The 20881-nt window shown below is 41.6% G+C and overlaps 1 protein-coding gene across 9 annotated transcripts in view; it reads left to right on the plus strand.

The window, feature by feature from the left end:
* LRMDA (leucine rich melanocyte differentiation associated) overlaps positions 1 to 20454 on the plus strand; it is a 1037699-nt gene extending 1017245 nt beyond the window's left edge. For 8 of the 9 annotated variants that reach the window (XM_039235202.1, XM_039235199.1, XM_039235203.1 and 5 more), the window contains one exon: positions 17485 to 20454. In XM_039235202.1, the coding sequence (XP_039091133.1) occupies positions 17485 to 17564 (80 nt within the window). In that variant the 3' untranslated portion in view covers positions 17565 to 20454. The remainder of the gene's footprint in view (positions 1 to 17484) is intronic. The other variant, XM_039235201.1, reaches the window with a different exon arrangement.
* Positions 20455 to 20881: the final 427 nt, after the last annotated feature.

Genomic DNA, 20881 nt, shown 5'->3' on the forward strand with positions numbered 1-20881 from the left:
CAACTATATGAGCTATGAACAGCACAGAAAATATGTGTCAGTGATAATAGGGATTAATTTCATTGGAACAGAAGTTAGGAGCATTTTCTCCAGACACTAAGAAACTGAGGTCTGGAACAATTGAACAAATTGCACAGGACAGATACTTACAGACACAGAGCTAGAACCCGATCTTTGGACTCCTCTCCATTTGCCAGAGTTGACATGACCTTTCTTGTCCTTCTAAAAAAGGTGCTTCTGAAATCAGGCAGGTACTCCCACTGCCCTGAGGATGGAAGACAGCCTGAGTCTTCTCTCCTTCTAGAGCTCTTTGAAGTTGGGCTACTATCCTCAGGACTGAAACACACATCTCTGTCTTCCTTGACCTCCTTCAGTGAAGTCAGCTGTATTCACGGGGGTGTATTGTTCAGCCTCAGAGCATTGTTTAAATTTAAAATCAATAGGAAAAGTGAGCCAGTAAGAGGCACAGACTGATTAAGTGCTGTCTGTATGAAGAAGTTTATCCTCTGCCACATTTCTGTTGAAATCCTAAGAAATGTGAAGACGATGGAGCAAAGTGAAAACAGATTAAAAATTATGTCAGATACCAAAATGCAGTAAGGCAGCTGCTTCTTTGGCAGGTATATGAGAATTGGCAACTTTGAGTTCTGATCTGGCAAAATGATGTCAACATATTCACACCCACACACACACCATGTGCACGTATAACACAATCATACTCAACATGCACACAAAAGCAATACACATACAACATAAATAACACAATTTATCGCAAGACACATGGCACACATACAACAGTGCACACACAAGCCCCCACACATCCACATGTAACACATACACACAAAACACACAATACACATTTATGCATGTACATATCAACACACATGGATTTGTTCTTAACTGGTACTATGAAGATGTAACTCTTCCATCTGCCAACTTATCCTACATTTTTATTTTGATGAAAAAAAATAGCGTAAGAGAGGAGAAAATCTCTTCATCAGAAAATTCAGCAAAAAAAAAAAAAATTCCCAAGACATTGTCATGTATTACTGGTTATTTTTGGTGGTTAAGAGAATTATTTGAAAACAAAGAAGCCTTTCACAAAGCCTCTAAAATACAAAAGATTTAATAACATTTACATCTGTGTATCAGCCATGTCTGTAATGCAAGTCATGAATAACACATAAACCAGAGCACGGAAAGAACAGAAGTGCTCACACATCATTTAAAATCCAACCCACCCCATCGTCAGTGGAATCAAATACACAGCAGGAGCAGTTCCAGTTGATACACACACAATATAGTCATTGAAAATGAAAACATATTAATTATGTTCCTTAAGGTTAGAGAAATGGCAAGAATCACTAACGTGTTCGACTTCTCTGTTGAAATTCTGTACCGAAAAGTACATCACAATTTGCTTTCTTATTTTTCTAAGGAAATTGCAGAGTGAGCGCATGTATGCATTTGTCTTGTTTTACTGTTCATGTACATCTGCACTTGGGGCTCAGTCCTGCCTCCTTGCTGTGCTGAAAATGGGGGAAGTTGGCTTAAGAAGATGGGTCCTTGTTACAAGTGAGTAACTTGCCAAAAAGGAATTCATTGTTGAGCAACGATATTTTGAAGTGACATTACTCGCACCGGACCGCTCCTGGTGGCATATGTGGAAGTCCACCCCATCAGGAGACTAGCTGTGTGTTACTGAAATCTAGAGCTCAAGTGGCAACATGTCTGATCAAGAAACACAGGGAAATCCGTTCTTACTCTGATTCAGATAACTCTCTGAAGCCCAACTTTGGAATGATGCTTTCTGGATCAGTTCATATGGCTTCTGTGAATTCCCAGGGATCTCCTATGCTCTTCATATATGCTGTGAGATCCTCCAACCCTGCCATAGGGAAGTCTGTGGCACCACAATAGAGAAGGGCCAGGGTAAAGAGGTGATTCTTATGTGAGCATTCACATTTGACATCTGTTCTTGTTGATTCTTAAGTGCTGTGTTTTACTTCCAGGAATTATGACAATATTCAAGTAATGTCAATATTTGATCAGCACTTTTTGTTTGCTGGCTTTTGCTTTGATGTTTGTTTGTTTGCTTGCTTGCTTAACCTTCCCTATTCTGGGCATTGTTTCCCCTTCTATCTTTTATTAGTGCCAGACCATTGCATGTGGGTCCTGAACAGTTCAAAATGAGCTCTGTAAATGTCAGGAAACTCCTTCCTCCTCTTCTTCTACCATGTATCTCATTTCAGTGTGAAATTTCAAGCACTTCACAGTCCTTGCTGCACCAAAAGGTTAATAGTCGTCTCTTTTTTATGTACTATAAATCCTCGATTCCTAAGGACAATGTTTCAGGGCAAGTTGAGTGTAATTGCTAAATAATATAGTCATTCTCATTTTAAATGAGTGATACTTCCGTTGTTCCGGATGCTTCTACATGCATGTATGTGCGTGGGTGTGCGTGCATGTGTGCATGTGTGCATGCATACACGAGTAGGCAGGCATGGCTGAGACCTCCACTCAGGGGAAGCCACAGCCATCATAGGAGTCTGCACGTTCACGCATTTGGGTTTTAAATGTTGTGCTGCATCCCAGGCCTCTTAGGCTCTGCAGATTATGTATAATAGATGACCTGCATTTACAGAGATGTGTGCTATACAGATGTAAATGTTATTATAGCTTTTATATTTTATGTTCTTGTTGAAAGATCATTTTGTCTTTGAATAATATGGCCGTTCAATTTTTTTTGGAGAGGAGGGGGGTTATCTTTAAAAGAGAATATGAAATGGATATTGCACATCATATATTTCTTAAAAGTAATTTGGAATTTTAGGGTCTGGGATTGGGGCTGACTGATACACTGCCACGATGAGATATAACCCCTGGAAAATAACAGCACCAGCACATGCCTGCATCTGTCCAACCTCATAATTCACTTTCACATTGGATTATGGATGTCTGCGTTCAGTGAGTCTATCTTCCCTTTAGGTATTATTTCAGCCCTTTGAGATAATAAGGAAAGTTTAATTGCGTTGTTAATTGATTTTTTGCACAACATTATTACCTTGATTGATTGCAGAGTTGATGAAAATGTTAGACACAGGCAGCGTGGAGTATCAGCCCAGCAAGGAGTGGGAGCCTTGTGGAGAATAGATAACCTTGATGTTAAGAGCTATATCCTTCAGATATGTCTTCCCTTGACATATTGATGGCCCTTGAAAAGGGAAAAGCTGATTGTATGCAGAATGCAATCATTAAACCCACTTCAGCTCGCTGTTGATTAATTTGTTTTTTCCTGAAGGATCTAGTTATAGGGAAGGCCTCACTTGTACCAACAGCAGCCATTTTCTAGGCCTCAGCTTGTGCTTAACCCTCTAGGTGAAGAGAAATACTGAGGCTGGCATGGCTGAGACAGGAAGATTGTCTTAGAGTGTTCCAAGTGTGCACTTGCTGCTTACAGCCATCCTCACACTCAGCAACTCCCTTTTTCCTCCATCATAGTGTTTATTTTCCCCCCAATACCAATTCTTTCAAAATCCCAAGGCCAGGGATCCTTCTACTGAGATATGGAGTAAGATGAAGTAGAAACTTCTGGATGCCCAGGAAGGTTTGTTAACCAGGCTTCCAGTCGTTTCAGGAGAAGACTTGGCACTCAAATGTTTTATGATACTCCTGAGTATAACAGGTAAAACTGGGTATCAACATGCTCCCATAATTGAAGAATTTGGTTCTTATTGGGGTGTGTGTGTGTGTGTGTGTGTGTGTGTGTGTTCGCGCACGCATTGGGTGAGACTTGTATGGAGTGGGATAAAAAGGGATTTCTAAAAACAGTTTATTGTATTTTCAATTAATCTCTTCCCTGGTTCTCTCTTTTTCCAAGATGTGTTTATTGATAGCTGTTATGATTACTACAGTCCAGAGCCATCCTCATGATACCAAACATCAGGTTGATTGATCAGCTGCTTGGCTGACCCATTGGACTGCTTCCCTGTTTCCCTCTACCAAACCCATACCGTCTCATCCCTAGCTCCCCAACCCTGAAGAGAGACTAAGAGGACCAGCCTTATGGGAAGAGGGGCTGGCTTTGCCAGCTACAGAAGAATGGATGCTCATATCAGGGCAGTAATTCTGGAACGGATCTATCTTCTGAGGAAAACGGGTGGCGTCCCTCTTCCCCTCTCTCTGCCCCATTTTCTACCCTTATTACTGTGGAGCATCCTGACATCTTTTGCCCTCTTCTTCCTTTTGTGGATGTCCTCAATATTCACTTAAACCAAATTTTAATTGTATAGCATTGTTGGAGGCCTACCAGGAATTACATCATCTTCCTGGAGTCCTGACCCTACCCTCCCACCCCTGCCGAGAGGTCTGTCCTATGGACTTTGGGGCAGAAGAGAAACAGCTCACAAATCTCCCAGAGCCACAGAGCACCCTGTAGATGGAATTCACGCGATGGTCGAAAAGCACAGTTTCTCCTCAGTCGGCCCCACCAACCCCTCCTTTCGGAGTCTTTCTTCTGCTGAACTAACGACTGGCACTCAGGGAGTCTAATATCCACAGAGTCTTGGCCCTCAATTACCGTAATGGCTTATAATGAGATTTTGGCCAAGTAGCAGGTAGCAGGTTATTACTTCCTGCTCAGCGTGGGCAATGTCTACGCTGTTAATTTGTGTTGCCGAATGTGGCTCAGAGCTGGGCATCAAACTGTCAGAGCCAGATGTATTCTATTAGGTGCGAGGCTCACATTGGCCCATGGGCAATTTTTTTTCAATATGGAGGCATGTTAACTCACCACAGGGTGAATCCTGACGAATTCAAGCCAGCCAAATAAAAGGGGTAATATCCCAAGCCATCAAAGGCGTATGTTTCAGAGACAGATAACACCTGGTACCACCCACTGTCAGCAATGGCTCTCCAACCCAGGCCATTGCACTGATAGGTAAAAAGTACAACCCTCTTAATACTGTTGGAGAGACTCTGGTGCATTCATTAAGTTTTAATGAGCCTGACCCTAATGAAGGCCCTTATAATATGCTCTTCTGCTCTTTACTTTGTCTATATTTTGGGCAAAAACAAAATGTACAGGAGGTTCATATTGTTCTTATAAACTGCTTTCTACTATAAATTCTTAACCTATGGTTTATTTCATTAACATTAGCATATATATGGACTTTTAATTTTTCCGATGTGGGTTAGAGGATGGGGAGGTAAAGATCAGGATAAATGAAAATATTTTGCCATTTGGCATTGAGATTTACTAGTGCCCAAGAATTATGCTGTGCTTTCTGCAACAACATACTTTTGGTTATTTTTTTTATAACATAAACTTCTTTCAGTTAGCTCATATATCAGCAGATTCCTTTTGTTTTCCTTTTGGAGAAAGCAATTTAGAGTGTCCTGGAATTAGGAAAGATTATAGTAATATCAGTACAGGAAAAGTTTGTTTAGATTCTAATGAAGGGCAGATGGAGGCTGGACTAATGGGTCCACGAAGGAAGGTCTTTTCCCCAACCCTTGCAGAGTCTGAATTATGACAAACCCAGTTGTTACTGGGTCTGCTTAATTTTATTTGAGAGGTTCTTTTTTTTGCAGCTTGAAGAATAAAAAAAAATAAGGCAACTTGTCTTTATTTTCAGTGACTCTCTTGAGAAATTTTAGCCTGAAGAACTAGACAGAACTGTGGATGTTTTCCCCCTTTTTGATGTAAGCTTTCTAATAGGAGCAGATCTGAAACCCAAAAGCAAATTTGTGCTTGAGAGCAAAGCCAAAATTTCCATTCAAACTCTGCAGGAGGACCCCCACTGCTCTGATTTGTTCATTTAAGATTATGTCCTTTTAAAGGAAAGCTGAAGACTCTCTGGGAATTTTTTTCTGGAAGCTTTTTTTTTCTTATACTTCATAAATTATGGTTTGCAGGTTCAGTCCCACTCTGCTTACGCAAAAAACTCTTTTTCTTCTTTTCTTCTGTTAATACAGTCTGCATATCACTTAAATTTAAACTTTTATGTTTTTTGTTTAATATTAAAGAGCTAGAACAACTTTTATTATGATTCTTATATTACTATTATTAATTGTAGCATGATTTGTTTTCAGACTGTAGTTTGGAGAGAGAAAATCTCCATTTATTAAAACTCATACACTAGGATCCTCAGTCAATCAGATTTTCTGTCTCTGAACTTGAATACTCTTTAACTTTATAAGAATAAAAGCTGATGTCAAGAATTTATTTTTTTAAAAGGAAAAAAGGGAGCCCCTTGGGTTGTCCCAGATCAGTGTTTTTTAAAGTGGGGTCCCCAATTAGCAGCATTGCTGTCACTGGGAGCTAGCAAAAATGCAAATTCTTGGCCCCAACTCAGACCCACTAATCAGAAACTCTGGGAATGGGGCTCAGCAATCTGTTTTATCAAGCTTTCCAGGTGATTCTGGTACAAGGGCAAGTTGTATCCTAGGATTCTTTCATTTATTCCACAATAAAAAATAATCTATTGAGTACCTAGGTGCCCTAGGCCTCATGAAGCAAGGAAGAAAAGTTGTCATCTCTGCCCTTTTGAAGCTCATATATAAAGGAGATCCTAAGACCTTGAGAAATGTTCAGCGGGCAGTCTTCCCACCCCAGCTAAGCCTCTAAACTGTATCATTCTCACTGTAGATACTCAAAGAAATCTTCATTTGTCGTCACTATGATTTACCTGGTAAGACAATGAAATGAGCTTTGGTCTTACATAGTGTTTATGTGCAAGAAAGAACTCAGAAAGCTTTCTAGTTAACGAGTTAATGAGATAATTTAATTAATTAACTGGAACCCAACATTCCCCTAGTGGCTAGTCAATCACATGACAGTTATATTAGAAAAGAAAATGTAAGGGAAGAAACATGTGAGAGCCATTTTATACTTGCTCCACTGACCACGTGAGAGGTCTTGCCACTGAAATGAAGAGCCGCACCTGCAGTCAGCTTTCATTTCTCCAGTCTAGTGTCACTGATTTTTGTCTGCTCTCTTCTCTAGTTAAATCTACTCATGGATTTTAGCTCTAGAACTTTTTTTTTTAATGTTTATTTTTGAGAGAGAGACAGCACAAGCGGGGGAAGGGGCAGAGAGAGGGAGACACAGCATCACAGCATCGGAAGCAGGCTCTGAGTTGTCAGCACAGAGCTAGGCGCGGGACTCAGACTCACAGACTGCAAGATCATGAGCTGAGCCAAAGTCGGATGCTTAACCAAATGAGCCACCGAGGCGCCCCGTCATGGATTTTAATTTTAAAAAGTTCTCATTTAAGATGCCATTCCCTAGAATGTCATACCTTTAGTGCTGTTTAAAAAATAATGACATGCTTAAAATCTCTAGAAACTCATGAGTATCTCATTTCTCTTAAAGGGAGGTGGTCATTTGTTGTAAGGGCATGAAAATCATCACTGACCCATGTGCCAGAGACTAATGATGGTGGCCAAATGGTGATCAGGGAGAAGCTGGAATTATTATTTATTTTTATTTGAGTTGCTTCTGCCTCTCTTTTCTGATTACTCTGAGCCAGATGCTCTAAGAGGGAAGACAATGGCTGGGTGGGTTTTGGTCACGGAGGTGCCTTGAAAGATGGTATTTATGATTTGTGTGGATGGAGTCACACACCTCTTGTATGTTTTATTGATCCAATTTTATTTTATTTTTTAGTTCTTTACTTTTTTTACTCTCACAATGATTGGTAGCTCCATGCCATTGGGTGGCATATTTCCTTTCGGAGTCCTACCATAAAAATGATATTTTTAGGAACTGCAGGAATTTATCTTTGTTTATTAGTTTGTATACGTGTTACATTTATGCAGGTATTATGTAAACATCCCCAACCCCTGAGCCTGGAAGCTTAATTAGAACAACTGATGGTAAAGAAAATCAGTCTTTGAAATCAAGACCAGAGGAATCCAAAAGGGGGCTGTTGGGTAGCCCCATTCCCAGAAATCCTTCAGCGTCGATTGAGCAAACATGACATATTGATCACTACAGAACCTATAATTGGTGACCAAAAGCACAGTGTGGCTTTAATGGCTCTCTCTGAATAGTTGCCATCTTTTTTTTTTTTTTTTTTTTTGGTAAAGAAAGCGTTTGTTTTTCCTAAATTCATGCTGCCCTCTAGTGGCAATGCTCTTGACTTCAGATGGGAGATGGAAAAGATGAATATGGACATAATGGTGGAAATGGGGGAGGTGGTGAAGGGGTGAACCTTTTTTTTGTTTCTCTTTCCTGTGTGAAAGATTTCTGAGTTCCTCCAGAAAAAGATAAAAAGACACTGAGAAAGAAAAATGAACCATACCACTTGACCACTCTCCACCTTGATTGACAGCCTGGTTTATGTGACATCCATCAGTGAGCCACATGGAAGGGAACTTCAGGAATGTTAGCTGATTTGCATTCCATCTTGGCATGCACTTTGGAATCCAGCCCATCCCAAATCCATTAAACCCCACTTAGAATACAGAGATGGGGAGTAGGGAAACACGCTTATACCAAACTGGCCTTGAAGATTCAATTTCTCCCAGCAGAAAAGTCGATAAGAGTGAGTGTAAGTCAGGTTGATCCTTGGAGTGCCCCTATTTCAAAGGCAGAGTCCTATGATTCAGAAACATCTGGACTAGACAGATAGAGTTGCATGGATGTCTGGTCTGGTCCTGTGACCTTGGGGAAATCACTTTAAACCTCATTTTCCTCCATTATAAAGTGAAGGACTTGACCTAAAATGATGATGTTTCAACTTTGTCCCAGTGAGAATTCTTCAATAGAGTTAATGAAATAATTTTAGAGAAAAGTTTCCTGTTCTATGTTTAAGCTTACTAGGAAGCAAAATAATAAATATTCTTATAAAAGTGTATAAATAAACCATTGTTTCAGAAGTCAGAGTAAAAACTATTTCTAACCTCATTTTAACTGGCACAAAAAAAATGTAACCTAAGAAGAAAAGCCAAAATTTGAATTGCTAAGAAGATTTAGCAGCATTTTTGTTTGTTTGTTTGTTTGTTGTGTTTGTTTTTGGTTTTGTTTTATTTTTTTTTTAATGGAGGAATGTTGTTGAAACAAGAAATCTTTACTATGGCATTGATCTCTGATGTGTGTATGTTCCTATTTGATTGAAAATAGAGCATGTGTAGAGATAAGAGCCAAAATTATTAATGATTTTTTAAAAGAGCAAGTGAGGGGCACTTGGGTGGCTCAGTCAGTTAAGTCAGTTAAGTATCCAATTGTTGATTTTGACTCATGGTTCATAGGTTCAAGCCCCTCTTTGAGCTCCTGGCTGACAGCACAGAGCCTCCTGGGATTCTCTCTCTCTCTTTCCCTCTCAAGATAAATAAATAAACTTAAAAAACAACAACAACAACAACAAGAAAACACTATAGAAAAAGAGCAAGTGAGCCCACCCTCAGATCTGGAATTCTTTCCCATCAGGTCAGTCTCTGTCTACCCGAACTACCTTCAATACAACAAAATTTCAAAAGCATTGACATCTGAGGAAAAGCATGGTGACTGTTTCCTTCCCAGGATTCACGTAATGGAAACATCTGCTGCCAGATAACTTTAATTCTGTCAGCCTAATATTTCCTCTGTGTGGAAAGGACTTTGAATGGCTGGGTCAGGTCTTGCAGGGCCACAAAATCTGCAGCCCGAGGGCAGGCGCAGGGGCCTCAAGGTGGGACAGCGGAGCTAGTTCCCAAGGATCCATTCAAAGATGCAATAACTTCTCGGATTTGGACCAGCTTTTCCATTTCCCACTAGCAGATTACGTGAGGGGAAAACTGGCCCTGCATTTGTCTCCTCCTTTCCCACCTCTTTTTCTTCTTCTAAAATGACAAGCCTCATTTCAGCTGCCCTGGGAGCCCAGAGCGCATTTTCCACAGGCTCTGGCTTGTCACCCGTCAACCTGTCGGCCTGCTCACATGACCGTTTGTGCAGCCTCCCCCAGGCTGGAAGGCTGGCTTCTGAGCCTCACATTCCTACCACCTTCAAGTGCAGATTTTGCCAAGGTCCTTTTCTGTGCTGACCAGTTTCCTTCCCCGGTTCTTCCTTCCTCAGAAACACGTGGGTGAGGCCTGACAAGACCCAGCATTTGTCTCAGCAGGACATATAATCTGTTCTCTCTCAGTGCCTGAGGGGACTGAGCACTGGGGTCAAATGCCCTCTTCTCAAAGGGATAGGTGGGCTGGCATTTGGGTCAGCTTTCTCTCAGGATATGGATTTAGCCAAACCCTTGGATTGTGTGGGGTTTTTGACGGGCACTTGGTAGAAAGCAACACGTCATTACCCCACAGTTCAGATCCTGTCATGCGTGTGTCCAGGGTATTGATCTCTCACCTGAATACTCTTTGTGCTAAGAAATGAATAAAAACGATCAGTTACTTTAACTTATAGCAAACATTGCTAGTAGAAACAGTCCATCCAAAATAAAACGGACGGCCACTAAACCTGTACATAATGCAGTTTATTATGGGCAAAAAGATAAATAAAGAAACAAATTGACCAAAGATTTATATCTTGTTGGTATATTCTCCCCCTGCATACATTCATGGGGAGAAACTAATCTGGGTAGAAGTAATGAAAACAAAATAAAATGGAAACAAACCAAAACTGCACACAGCAAAATGTGTGGACTAAAACGTTAGCAGAAGCCACAAATCTTCTGCCACGATTCAGGTCTGCGAAATTTTACTCAAGGTAATGTGACTTTGTGAAAGTTAGTGACTCAGAGATTTAGAAGACATAACTGGTAAGCTCTGATCGCGAACAAAAGCTGAGGAATTTAGCTTTGATGTAAAAACTACATGGAAAAGAATTGACACCTTTGAAAATAAACTCAATAACGTTGAAGTGAAAAGTTAAAAATTGGATATGGTTTAGCTTTGCATTCAAAAATTAAAGAATGGAATTGGCTAAATAGCGGTTGCTTTGAATAATTAATGTTTTCTCAAAGAAAAGTTACTAGGCTAGTCTACATGTTTATATTCATAAGCATGAAGCCAAAGCATCCTTGTGGCCAAAATGGCAGAATTCAAATGTGCTTCCATTGCAGTGTAGCAAGGGCAACCTGTCAGGACATGCTGTTCAGAACCGTCGGGTTGTTTTGTTTAATAAAGGAGAAGAGTTCAAGAGTGTGCTCATTTGAGAGACTAGGAGATGTCCCTTGAGGGGCATTGTTTGAGGTGGTCCCTGCAGTTGTCAGCAAGAGCACTGTGCCCCTGGGCCATGGTGGAGACAGCCACCGCTCTTCCAGCCAATTTTAGCATTCGCGAGCATCATACACCCGTGGCACCCCGGCCCAACCCAGGAAGCAGACTAAAAGCTGAGACACTTGCCTGAAATCACACTGAGCTAGTTTGGGGAAGGGAGTCCCTCACTTTCTTCTTTGCCTTCTCTCCCCTCTCCTGGGTCAAGTGGAGACACTGTTCCCTGCTGTTCCCTGCCTGAGGCTCCTCAGATGGGCCTGCGGATGAAGGAAAAATATGCTAGGCATGGAGGGTGGACTTTGTTCTCCTTCCACAGGGACAACTCCCAAGTAACCCCTTCCCATAAGACCTTTTAAAATCTCTCTTCTTTTCATTTTGCCTTAGTATTTAAGTAGCTGACACTGAAGGAGGATGTTGTGCTAGGAGCCTGTAATTCTGCAGGCTCTGCTAAATCCGGTGTGATCTCCACAGCCGAGCTGATAGCACAGCACACAGTCTGACCTCGGGGTATTGCTCCAGCCACTTCTCAAGATCATAAAACATGGGCGTTTATTCCTTTCCAGCTCCCGGTTTACTTGCGGCCCACACGTAGCAAAGACCGAGGAATGTGCTTTCTGGGGAATGTCCTTCCCCGTGTATGATGTTTACGGCTCTTAAGTCTGGATGATAAGATTCACTTCACTTCTCTCTTTCTAGCCTGATATTATGATAGCTTTGTTTCTGTGGGAGGAAAGTGCTCAGCATAAAAACAACCCTCGTGTTTAGGAATTGAGACTGTTGCCTTCGGTTATTTTGCCCCCTTCTTTAATCAGGCAAATATTCAAGCTGCGTATATTTTAAACGCATTTCAGACATGTAGTCTTAGCAGAGGTTAAGATGTGAGGGTTCAACAAGTGAAATTCCTAATCTGATGGATTCTGTTCAAATTGTAGATGGGTAATAATGTCAGTGGTATTAATTTACCTGTTCAACAAATATTTATGGAACATTTCCTCTGTACTGTTTCAACCACTGGGCATTAGCAACTGGGTAGCAGTACAGGGAGTATTATAGCGGAGACCTGTTAACAGGTATGTATAGTATCACATGGAGGCTTCGTTCTAGAACCTTCTGCAGTGGGCCAGACTCTCCAGATACTCTTTCCCTGTTTTTCACTGGACCCACCTCTTCACAACACTGTCATCACTTTTTTTTTTTTTTCAGACCCCATGAAGAGTCTAGCTCCTTCCTTTATTCATACAGATTGGAGAACAGGAATTCCATGAGAAGCCCTCAGCCCCTCGCCCATTTTGTAAGGCTGTCTAATTGTAAGCTCCTAGTGACCACAAACTGATCAAAATCTGTTTGTCATCACACAGCTATACTTATATTTGTCATAATAGCATTTAAAATGAGGATTACCAAAGCTAATATTAATAATGATAATAGAATTGATGCTTTTTACTTTCTCTTACAAAAATGAACTTATCGATCCAGCCTATCCTCAATCATCAAGTAAATTTTTGTGTTTGTGTGTTTGTATGTGTCTAGATTATTCTTGTTTCACAGCCAAGATACAAATGGCCAACCATTTTAGAGAAGACTCTCATGCTTCTATTCAGTCTTGAGCTCTGTGGAATCTGAAGTTAATGCAGCCAGGACTCATAGCAAAGTTAACTAGATAGGGGTTATTTCGTGGGAGGCGCTTCCCAGGTCAGAGTGTGAAATACAAGTTGCAGGAAACTTAGTGGAACTTCTTTCCTTGGAGATTTTGAGGTCCAGCAGAACTCATCTTCTTTATATTATGGGAATGTGGGCCGGATGGGTCTCAAGAGCTAACTCAGTCAAAGTCAAATTTTTGATTAACTGACCATTGGATTTGCCTTCTCCATCAGGCACTATTGGATCTGACATCCTTATCGTCATAAGAGAAGCATTTGAAAATACTAAATCATACATTTCAGAACAAGAATGAACTTCCAAGACTATCTGGCCCCTTGCCTTCATTTTACAAATGGGGAACGCAGCCCAGTAAGGAAAAGGGACATAAATGTGGTGGCATAACCATCAGGCGTAGAGCTGGATTTAAGTACAGGTCTTCTCCCACCTCTCCTTACTAAATACAGAAGTACAAGTGAAAGTGCTCGCTTGCCTAGGAGATCAGGGAGTCCTGGGGACTTTGCTGGACTCTGCATGAGTATGCAAGGAATTTCTCCTCAGGAAGCTGAGGGTCTTCCCCAGCCTAAGCCTTTGGTACTGCCCCAGCTCTCACAGCCTCACAATGAATAAAAGAGGCTGCTTTTCACCCCCTTAGGCAGCCCCAAGGTCATAACTTAACCTGCGTAATTAGAACATCCATTCCAGAGGGGGAAACATTTAAAAGATAAAGGACCTCTTTAAAACAGATCCTTCCCAATACATTTTTTTCATAATTATAGTTTTAAAAGCTTATGGTGATGGGAGAGCTGGCCACTTAAGAAAAATTAGGAGTCTCATTTGGCAGGAGAAGATTCCCCAGGGGACGACGCACTGTCATTTTTCAGGACCCCTGAAAAGAAACCCCCACACAGACAGATACATGTCAGCCTGATGCTCGGCAAGCCTGCCTCACTTATTATGGCCAAAGCCAGATATTTTAATTAAAAACACTACATACACCATTAAATGTGTTGTTCCCCCTGCAGCCCCAAGACGTTATAGTTCGAGGAGATACAAAACAAGTGAATGCATTACAGATGTACACGGAAACCACCGCCTACTGAGTCACAACCAGCGGGTTCCCAAATTCCAGGCTCGGAGCACCTCCCTGTCAAAATGCTCTTTGCAAGCAAACTGTTCCCTCTGTAATTTTCACAGTTTATGGCAGTTGCCATGACAGGAGAAGAGGGCCATGGGGAGGCGGGGAAGAGAGACACACGCCGCCACCTCACTTACTTTATAAGCAGATTCCATTCTTTTACAAATAACCTTCATGATAAATAAGGTCCTATGGCCACGCATGGGATCGTGGTTTCGTTTTGTTTTGTTTGCTGCTTCCTTGTTAGTGTCATTTATTTATTTATATATTTTTGGAACACGAAAGTCCCACGTGAGGAATAATCACCTCCCAACTGTGAGCTCGGGTAGGAGCCTCCACAGAGGCAATACTTGCTTAATTTAAGCAATTGGAGGGGGTGTGAGTTCAAACACCTCAGCCGATTCTAACTGTCACTAGCCAGACCACCTTTCTCCCCAGGAGAGCACCAACAGCTGAATTTCATTTTTGGCTGCCAGGCCGCCGTCCCTTCCTGGAGCAGCCCACAGACTGAGAGCCTTCCCTTTAAGGATTTTATTCAAGGTGACAGCTCCTCGCACGTTGGCAGTCTGATCACCTCAAGTAGCCGAGATAGCAGGGGGCTGAGTGTAGTCCTCCTGCTAAGTCCAAATTTAGATTGACTGAGGTTATCCTTAGGCCCCTTGACCCCGAGTGCTCTGACAGAACAGGGCCGCCCGGAACTTACAGCAGCGCGTTTTGTAATGATGTCTGGGGAGAAATGTTCTGCAGGAGCGGGCGGAGAAGACCCCAAGTGATAGGGAGTGATGTCAGCTTTCGTTAGAGCCGCAGACAGTGTTAGAATATCCTTGGCATAATATGGCACAGGTATCTCTGTCAGCATCTCTGTTTTCTGTCACCGCACACAATCCTGGGCCTGTCTCTTGCCCTGACAGTGTCTTTTCAGATCAGGTTATTGCCAGCACAGAGACTGGCTCTGCTCCCCACCACACAGCCCTTTGTTTGAAGTCTGCCCTTTTGTCATCATGCACTTGATGTCTATTTAAACCTGACGGTGAGAGCGGTATCTGTTTTCCCGTCAAGAGATCATTGACAATATTAATACCTCATGTCCTTGCCTCATTTTCCAAGCTCTGACACCTCGCCAGTCTCCCACATTCATCAAACAGCCCTCTCTCCCCGGGATGTCTATAAACATCTTGCTTCCGGGCCCTAAGGAACAGGGCAGGCCTTAAAAAGGACTTTCATCAGTGCCGACCAGAAAGAAGGCCTGGGGAACGTGGCTCAGAATACTTCACCTCCCTCCACATTACTGCCCACATTCCAGGAGTAGCCCCTTGTTTCCAAGATGGCACTTGCCATCCAGGTGGTATAGGCAAGTTCTGGAGTTGATGGTTACCAAGGAGAGAGGGGAGTGTAAAGAAATTCAATCCCAGAACGCACTGGAGGATTTACTGGAGGGAATGTACCCAGCTCGTGGGGTGTGTGTGTGTGTGTGTGTGTCTGTGTGTGTGTGTATGTGTGTGTGTGTCTGTGTGTGCGCATGCGTGCACATGTGCCCGTGTCTGCCTTTTGTTCTTTTACTCAAGAGAAAGACTGTACTCTTTATGATATCTGACAGCCCTATCCATTTCTTTTTATAAAAATTCATGCTGTCCTGGTGCTGTAGAAAGAAATTAACATCCTTGGCCTTGTCCTTCCAGATTCTTGAGGGTTTGTTTGAGTCACTTATGTTTAAGGAAGCCCTTTGTGGATTTTCAGAAACATCTGAGATGCTCCCACCCAGGCCTGTAGGGGATGCTGTTCCTGGAACAGAACCTGGCAAGCCAAGCCTAACCAACAGGCCAGTTCTCAGCGTTGGTGACAATATTAGCACAACTACAGGGCTATGTAATTACGATACAGTAAAGGGAGCTGTTTGGTGCCAACAGCGAAGGGAATACTTTTTAGCCCAAGGAGCGTTTCAGGGAGGTTTTATCGAGGCTTGATGCTTCCAGGCACCTAATTTCTGAAAAGCAGAAATTGGGGATTGGGGCCAAAGAGAAAGCATGGCCAAGGTAGGTGGGGGTGGGGTGGAGTGTTGCACAGTAATCTTGTTCACAGAAATGTGACAAATTGAAGTAATAAGAGCAATCCCAAGACCAGTCTGAGGCAGCAGAACAATGTCACCCTCTCCCCTTTTCCAACTCTCAAGAGATCCTGTGACCCCAGTAATTCCTGACTTTGTCCTAAGCCATCCAAACCATGGAACATCTGCCCAGTCCTTAACGGTTTCTAAGAGCCATTTTTAATCTTTATTTAAGAATAATATTTAAAGTTCTGTAGTAGAGAAACATCTCTTGTACAATCACAAAAATATTTACTGCTTAGAACTGCTGTGAAGAACCTGGATGATCTCAAGTGCTCATTTACCCCAGATGAATATTAGATGGTGACTGTTCATTTCACACTATCAAACAGAGAAACAAATAACCATGCATATGGGTAGCTATTTGTACAGGCAGATTTGTGGTTCATGAATTAATGTTTTATGGACACTCCTTTGCTTATTTCTGGTCATGCACACTTCAGAGACTCAAGGGCTCTTAGTAATAAGGCAATTCTGTGGAGCTGAATTTTAAGTTAGTTTTTCTAAAATTAGAAGAAAAAAAAAACACAAGACAGCAAAAAGCAAACTATAATTATAAATGTTTTCTTTGAGAAAAATTGATTTGCCCTTAATAATCACACAGAGCTTCCATACTAACTGTGGCGGGTAATTTCTTACAGATATATAGAATAAATATTGAGTTGGTTAGAAGATTTGACCCTATTCTGGGGGTATTTTTCATACTTAAATTCTCCTACAGTCTCCTGGAATGAAACAAAAACTGTACTTAGAGCCATAAGACTATTTAAGCTAAAACTAAAGATGAAAATCAAAGGCATTCCAACCTGAGGATTCATTTCATGCCTCCTGTAAGAAGAGGCCCTTTAATGTCAGTGGCTATTGTGACTTTCCATGTGGTAGTTTGTCAACACCTTCACTCTTCCTTGATCACCCACTAGGCACCTGATGCCTCCTGGGATTCAGAAGATTCTCCCTGGAAGCTAATAATATTGATTCATGAAAAAGGACTTGAAAAGAGTCACATTCTGGGAAGACTGTCTTACATCTTTTGCTTGGGCCAGACCCATCTTGGAAGTCTGACCCTTCCATTTTTAGAAACTCTATTAAGGGACCCTAGAGAGGGAAGGGGTTATTATGCTTTATTGAGTAGTCCTTGGCCAAACTAGAAAAGTCTCTGAAATGTGGAGGAGAATTCGTGCAGGAAAAGTGTGATTCTTAGGTGCCTGTGCTCTGGTGACATTTTACTTGAGTGTCAACTCTGAGGACAAGAAAGTAGGGTCCTTTCCTCCTGGGGCTTAATCCACTTGCTGCCGCCCACCAGATCTGTGACCCTGTTGTGTATCTGCTTTACTGCACCTGTGTTTCCTTGCTATACTAACTGTGCCACCTCTAAAGATGTGTTTCCTTTTCTTTGCAGGTGTCCTGGGAAAGTGTCGCTATGTTTACTATGGGAAAAACTCAGAGGGCAACAGGTTTATCCGAGATGACCAGCTCTGATGGCAAGTTCCGAATGCTTTAGCCTGTGTCATGAGAATAAAAGATAAAGGGAAAGTAAAAATAAAGAAAACACTGAAGGAAAAAACAATGGCCCATATCGAATCTCTGTGGGAAGGCTGTGACTTCAGCTCTTGGTACCTTCTGCTGACTTTGCCAGGCCTGTCAAGATCATCCTTCTGCCTTAGACTGAGTGGTCGCATAGAGATTGACATGATTGCCCTTAAGCAGGTCTCATCCACTAGGGTGACAGACAGCGGCGGCGAAGCACCAGGGCTGACAGGAGGAACACCATGATAGATTGCCTGGTCCCTCCACTGCTCACAGGGGAGCAGAGGTCACACCTGGGGCCTCCCTGAGCATGCTCACTGGCCGTAGTCAAGCAAGAGAGACTGTGTCTTCAGCTTGCCTATTGAGTAGAGATCCCTGTGATACCATTGTGCTGTGGGTTTATTTTTAGTGAAATCATCGTAGTTTGGAAGAAGGCCACCCTCCCTTATTCACCTTGAATTTTAATCCCTCATTTTCTGCACACACCCACACATACACACACAGCACATACCTTTCTTTAGCATCGTTATTTCATGTAGTACATTTTGGCTTGCAGTTTTTCAGAGAACTGAAGCTATGTGTTCTCAGCCAGGTCATACATTTATGGCTGGCTTTGTGTTCTTACAACTGGAGTAAATAGCTTTCCTTAAATCCCTAACTACAAAAGCATGGACTCTATCTTGTTTTGTACATTCCTAAATCCACTTCTTGCCCTGAATACCAGGCAATGTCAGGTATCGTTCCTGGCACCAAGTTCTGGTTCCACCAAGGACTCTGATTTATGTATGTATGTATGTATGTGTGTGTGTATATATATATATGTATGTATGTTTTTTTTAACCACACACACATCCAGCTATGCCTGTGGCCGTATTTGTAGTTTGGAGCTGGCTTGCTCCTTTAGGTGCTGTTTCAAAGTAGTGAGGTGATGAAAACAGAGTCATGGGTCAGGAAGTTAAAAAAGAAAGTGAGAACTATAGAAAACACCCACCAGACCAAACAGTTTTTAGCAGAAGGCACAAACCCTTGGAGTTTGTATCTTCTGCAGTACCTCTCAGAACTGAAATCCATAGCTCACAAGATTGTCTTTGTGTGCCTTTGGCTATATTCCAGCATCATTACAAGGAAAGTAAGCACAATCATACTAGTAAGGTGGCTATCATTTCATTTAACGGATTGATACACCAGTAAAATCACTCCAGAAGATATGTGAAAGGCTGGTTGCTCTTGACACAATCACATTTATTTTTGCTTCCTCTGTTTAGACCAGGTGTTCATCTGCTTGGATCTCCCAGTGTTAGGTTAGATTGAGGACAACAGAACTTGAAAGAGAACGCTTCCAAGTTATAGGTACCACATAACTAGAGAGTCACTACTGTAAAAGTCTTTTGGTATTCAAAATCCCTGAGGACCCAAGAAGAATCCACTTTCTCAGTTCTAGACCATTTGTGTGGCCACTGGGCTCCTGAGTCAACTTAGTCCTTGAATGACTTGCAAGAAGGCTGGCAGGAATCCCTCTTGTAGGTTTTGCAAGTTAATCAGTTACTGAGACAAATTTTGATCAAAATCCTTGAGGCCACTAATAATTCAAGGATATTAAAGATTTGCCTTTATCTCTCAAATTCATTAATAACCAGAGCTGAGTACCTTTTCACTATTTGATCTATGGAACAGCATTGGGATAATGCTTTAAATTAGCTGCATGAAGTCCCACCCTGGTTCTTTGTTTAGAAGCACTAACACGTGTTTTGTCCATGGCATATTATGGGCAGCCAGATTTTGGTGCAAGGGCAGCTAGACTAGTCCAATGTCATATTTAATCTAGCGGCACATATATCCTTGTCTTTATAAAAGGCTTTAACCCTGCCTCAAACAATAAAAAAGCACTTGTGAACTGACCACAGAATTTTTCCATCTTTATTTTTCTTACTTGTTTACTTTTCTTAATGTCAGAACCATTTGTATCATGCACAGGAATGTCTCCCTCAATGTGAGCTTTGGAGGCAAAAAAATATTTTTGGAGTGAGTTATTGACCACATTGTTTCCTTCTCTTTGGGTTGTTTATTTTCTTCCAAAATGGTGTAATAACTTTAATTAAAATTAGCTTTAATTATAATTTACGTAAAGGCCATCACTATGGTATATTCTTCTTAATGATAGAATTGTTATGAGTTTTGTTTCTCTTAAAAAGGGATAATGATAATGAATCAGTGTTGGGTTGTTTACAGTTCCAAGATTTGCTGTGCTACAGCTAGATTTTGGTCTGAATTGGTAGAGGAGGAAGTGATGTTGCATGCTTAAATCTATAAGAATTTCCCAAACCTTGTTTTTTAAAGTAGAAAATTAGAAGGTAATGAATTCAAAGCTCAGAATTCTTTTATGCCCCCAATTTCCCCTTGCTCCTTCTGCCTTTTACTCTATTCCAATGAGCTTTCTCTTAGGAGATCACGGTATCTGACATCTCTGTATCCTCTCTCCCAGGACACCGATTTGCTGTGAGTGCCCCTGCAGTAGAAGGCCATCCTGGAGTCTTCTGTTGCCTCTGCAAAGTCAGGGTGGACTGTCTTTTTCCTAAGTAATGCAATTTTATAGAACAATTTGTTCCTTGGGGAATAATGTTTTAGATTGTGGGGAATCCTATTAAAAGTACAACTATTACAATAATTTGCTTTCACTTTTACCAGCCTTGCTCATAAACCCTCCATCTGTTTGTTGCTTTAAATAGAGGCACTTTATAAGAGATTATCACTCGATCAGGCGACATGTCTGAATGTTGTGCATTTTCACATATTCACGTATACTAAGGAATAAAAGGAAGCAAACCAGAGATTCTGGATGAAAGGATTTTGCATTTGTTTTATTTTGTTTCGTTTCATTTCGTTCATTTTGGGGTGTGTGTGTGTGTGTGTGTGTGTGTGTGTGAATGTGTTCCAGCAGACATGTATCTTGTACATCTTTAAGGGAAAATCTTTCTTGCTGTTTCTAAGAAATAACCTGGCTGTCTTTTCCTTCTTTGTTAATATGCAGATCAAAAAAATCCACGGGGCTCTTTTCATCAAAAACAATAACAGTGTTCAGGAGTTGCTACTCGTAAAAGCAGCCTAAGTCAGATCTGTGTCACTACCTAATGCCAAGGGTGGACAACACAGGGTCCGTTGAGACTCTTGCATGGTGTCTATCCATAGCAGCTGATCCACTATGACCTTCACCATCTGCTTATCTCAATTCTGTTTCCAAGAAGACTTTGCCGAAGAAGGGTGTTTCCATT

The sequence above is a fragment of the Hyaena hyaena genome, unplaced genomic scaffold (genome assembly GCF_003009895.1).
Source record: "Hyaena hyaena isolate Hyena2069 unplaced genomic scaffold, ASM300989v1 scaffold_97, whole genome shotgun sequence".
Taxonomy (NCBI): Eukaryota; Metazoa; Chordata; class Mammalia; order Carnivora; family Hyaenidae; genus Hyaena; species Hyaena hyaena.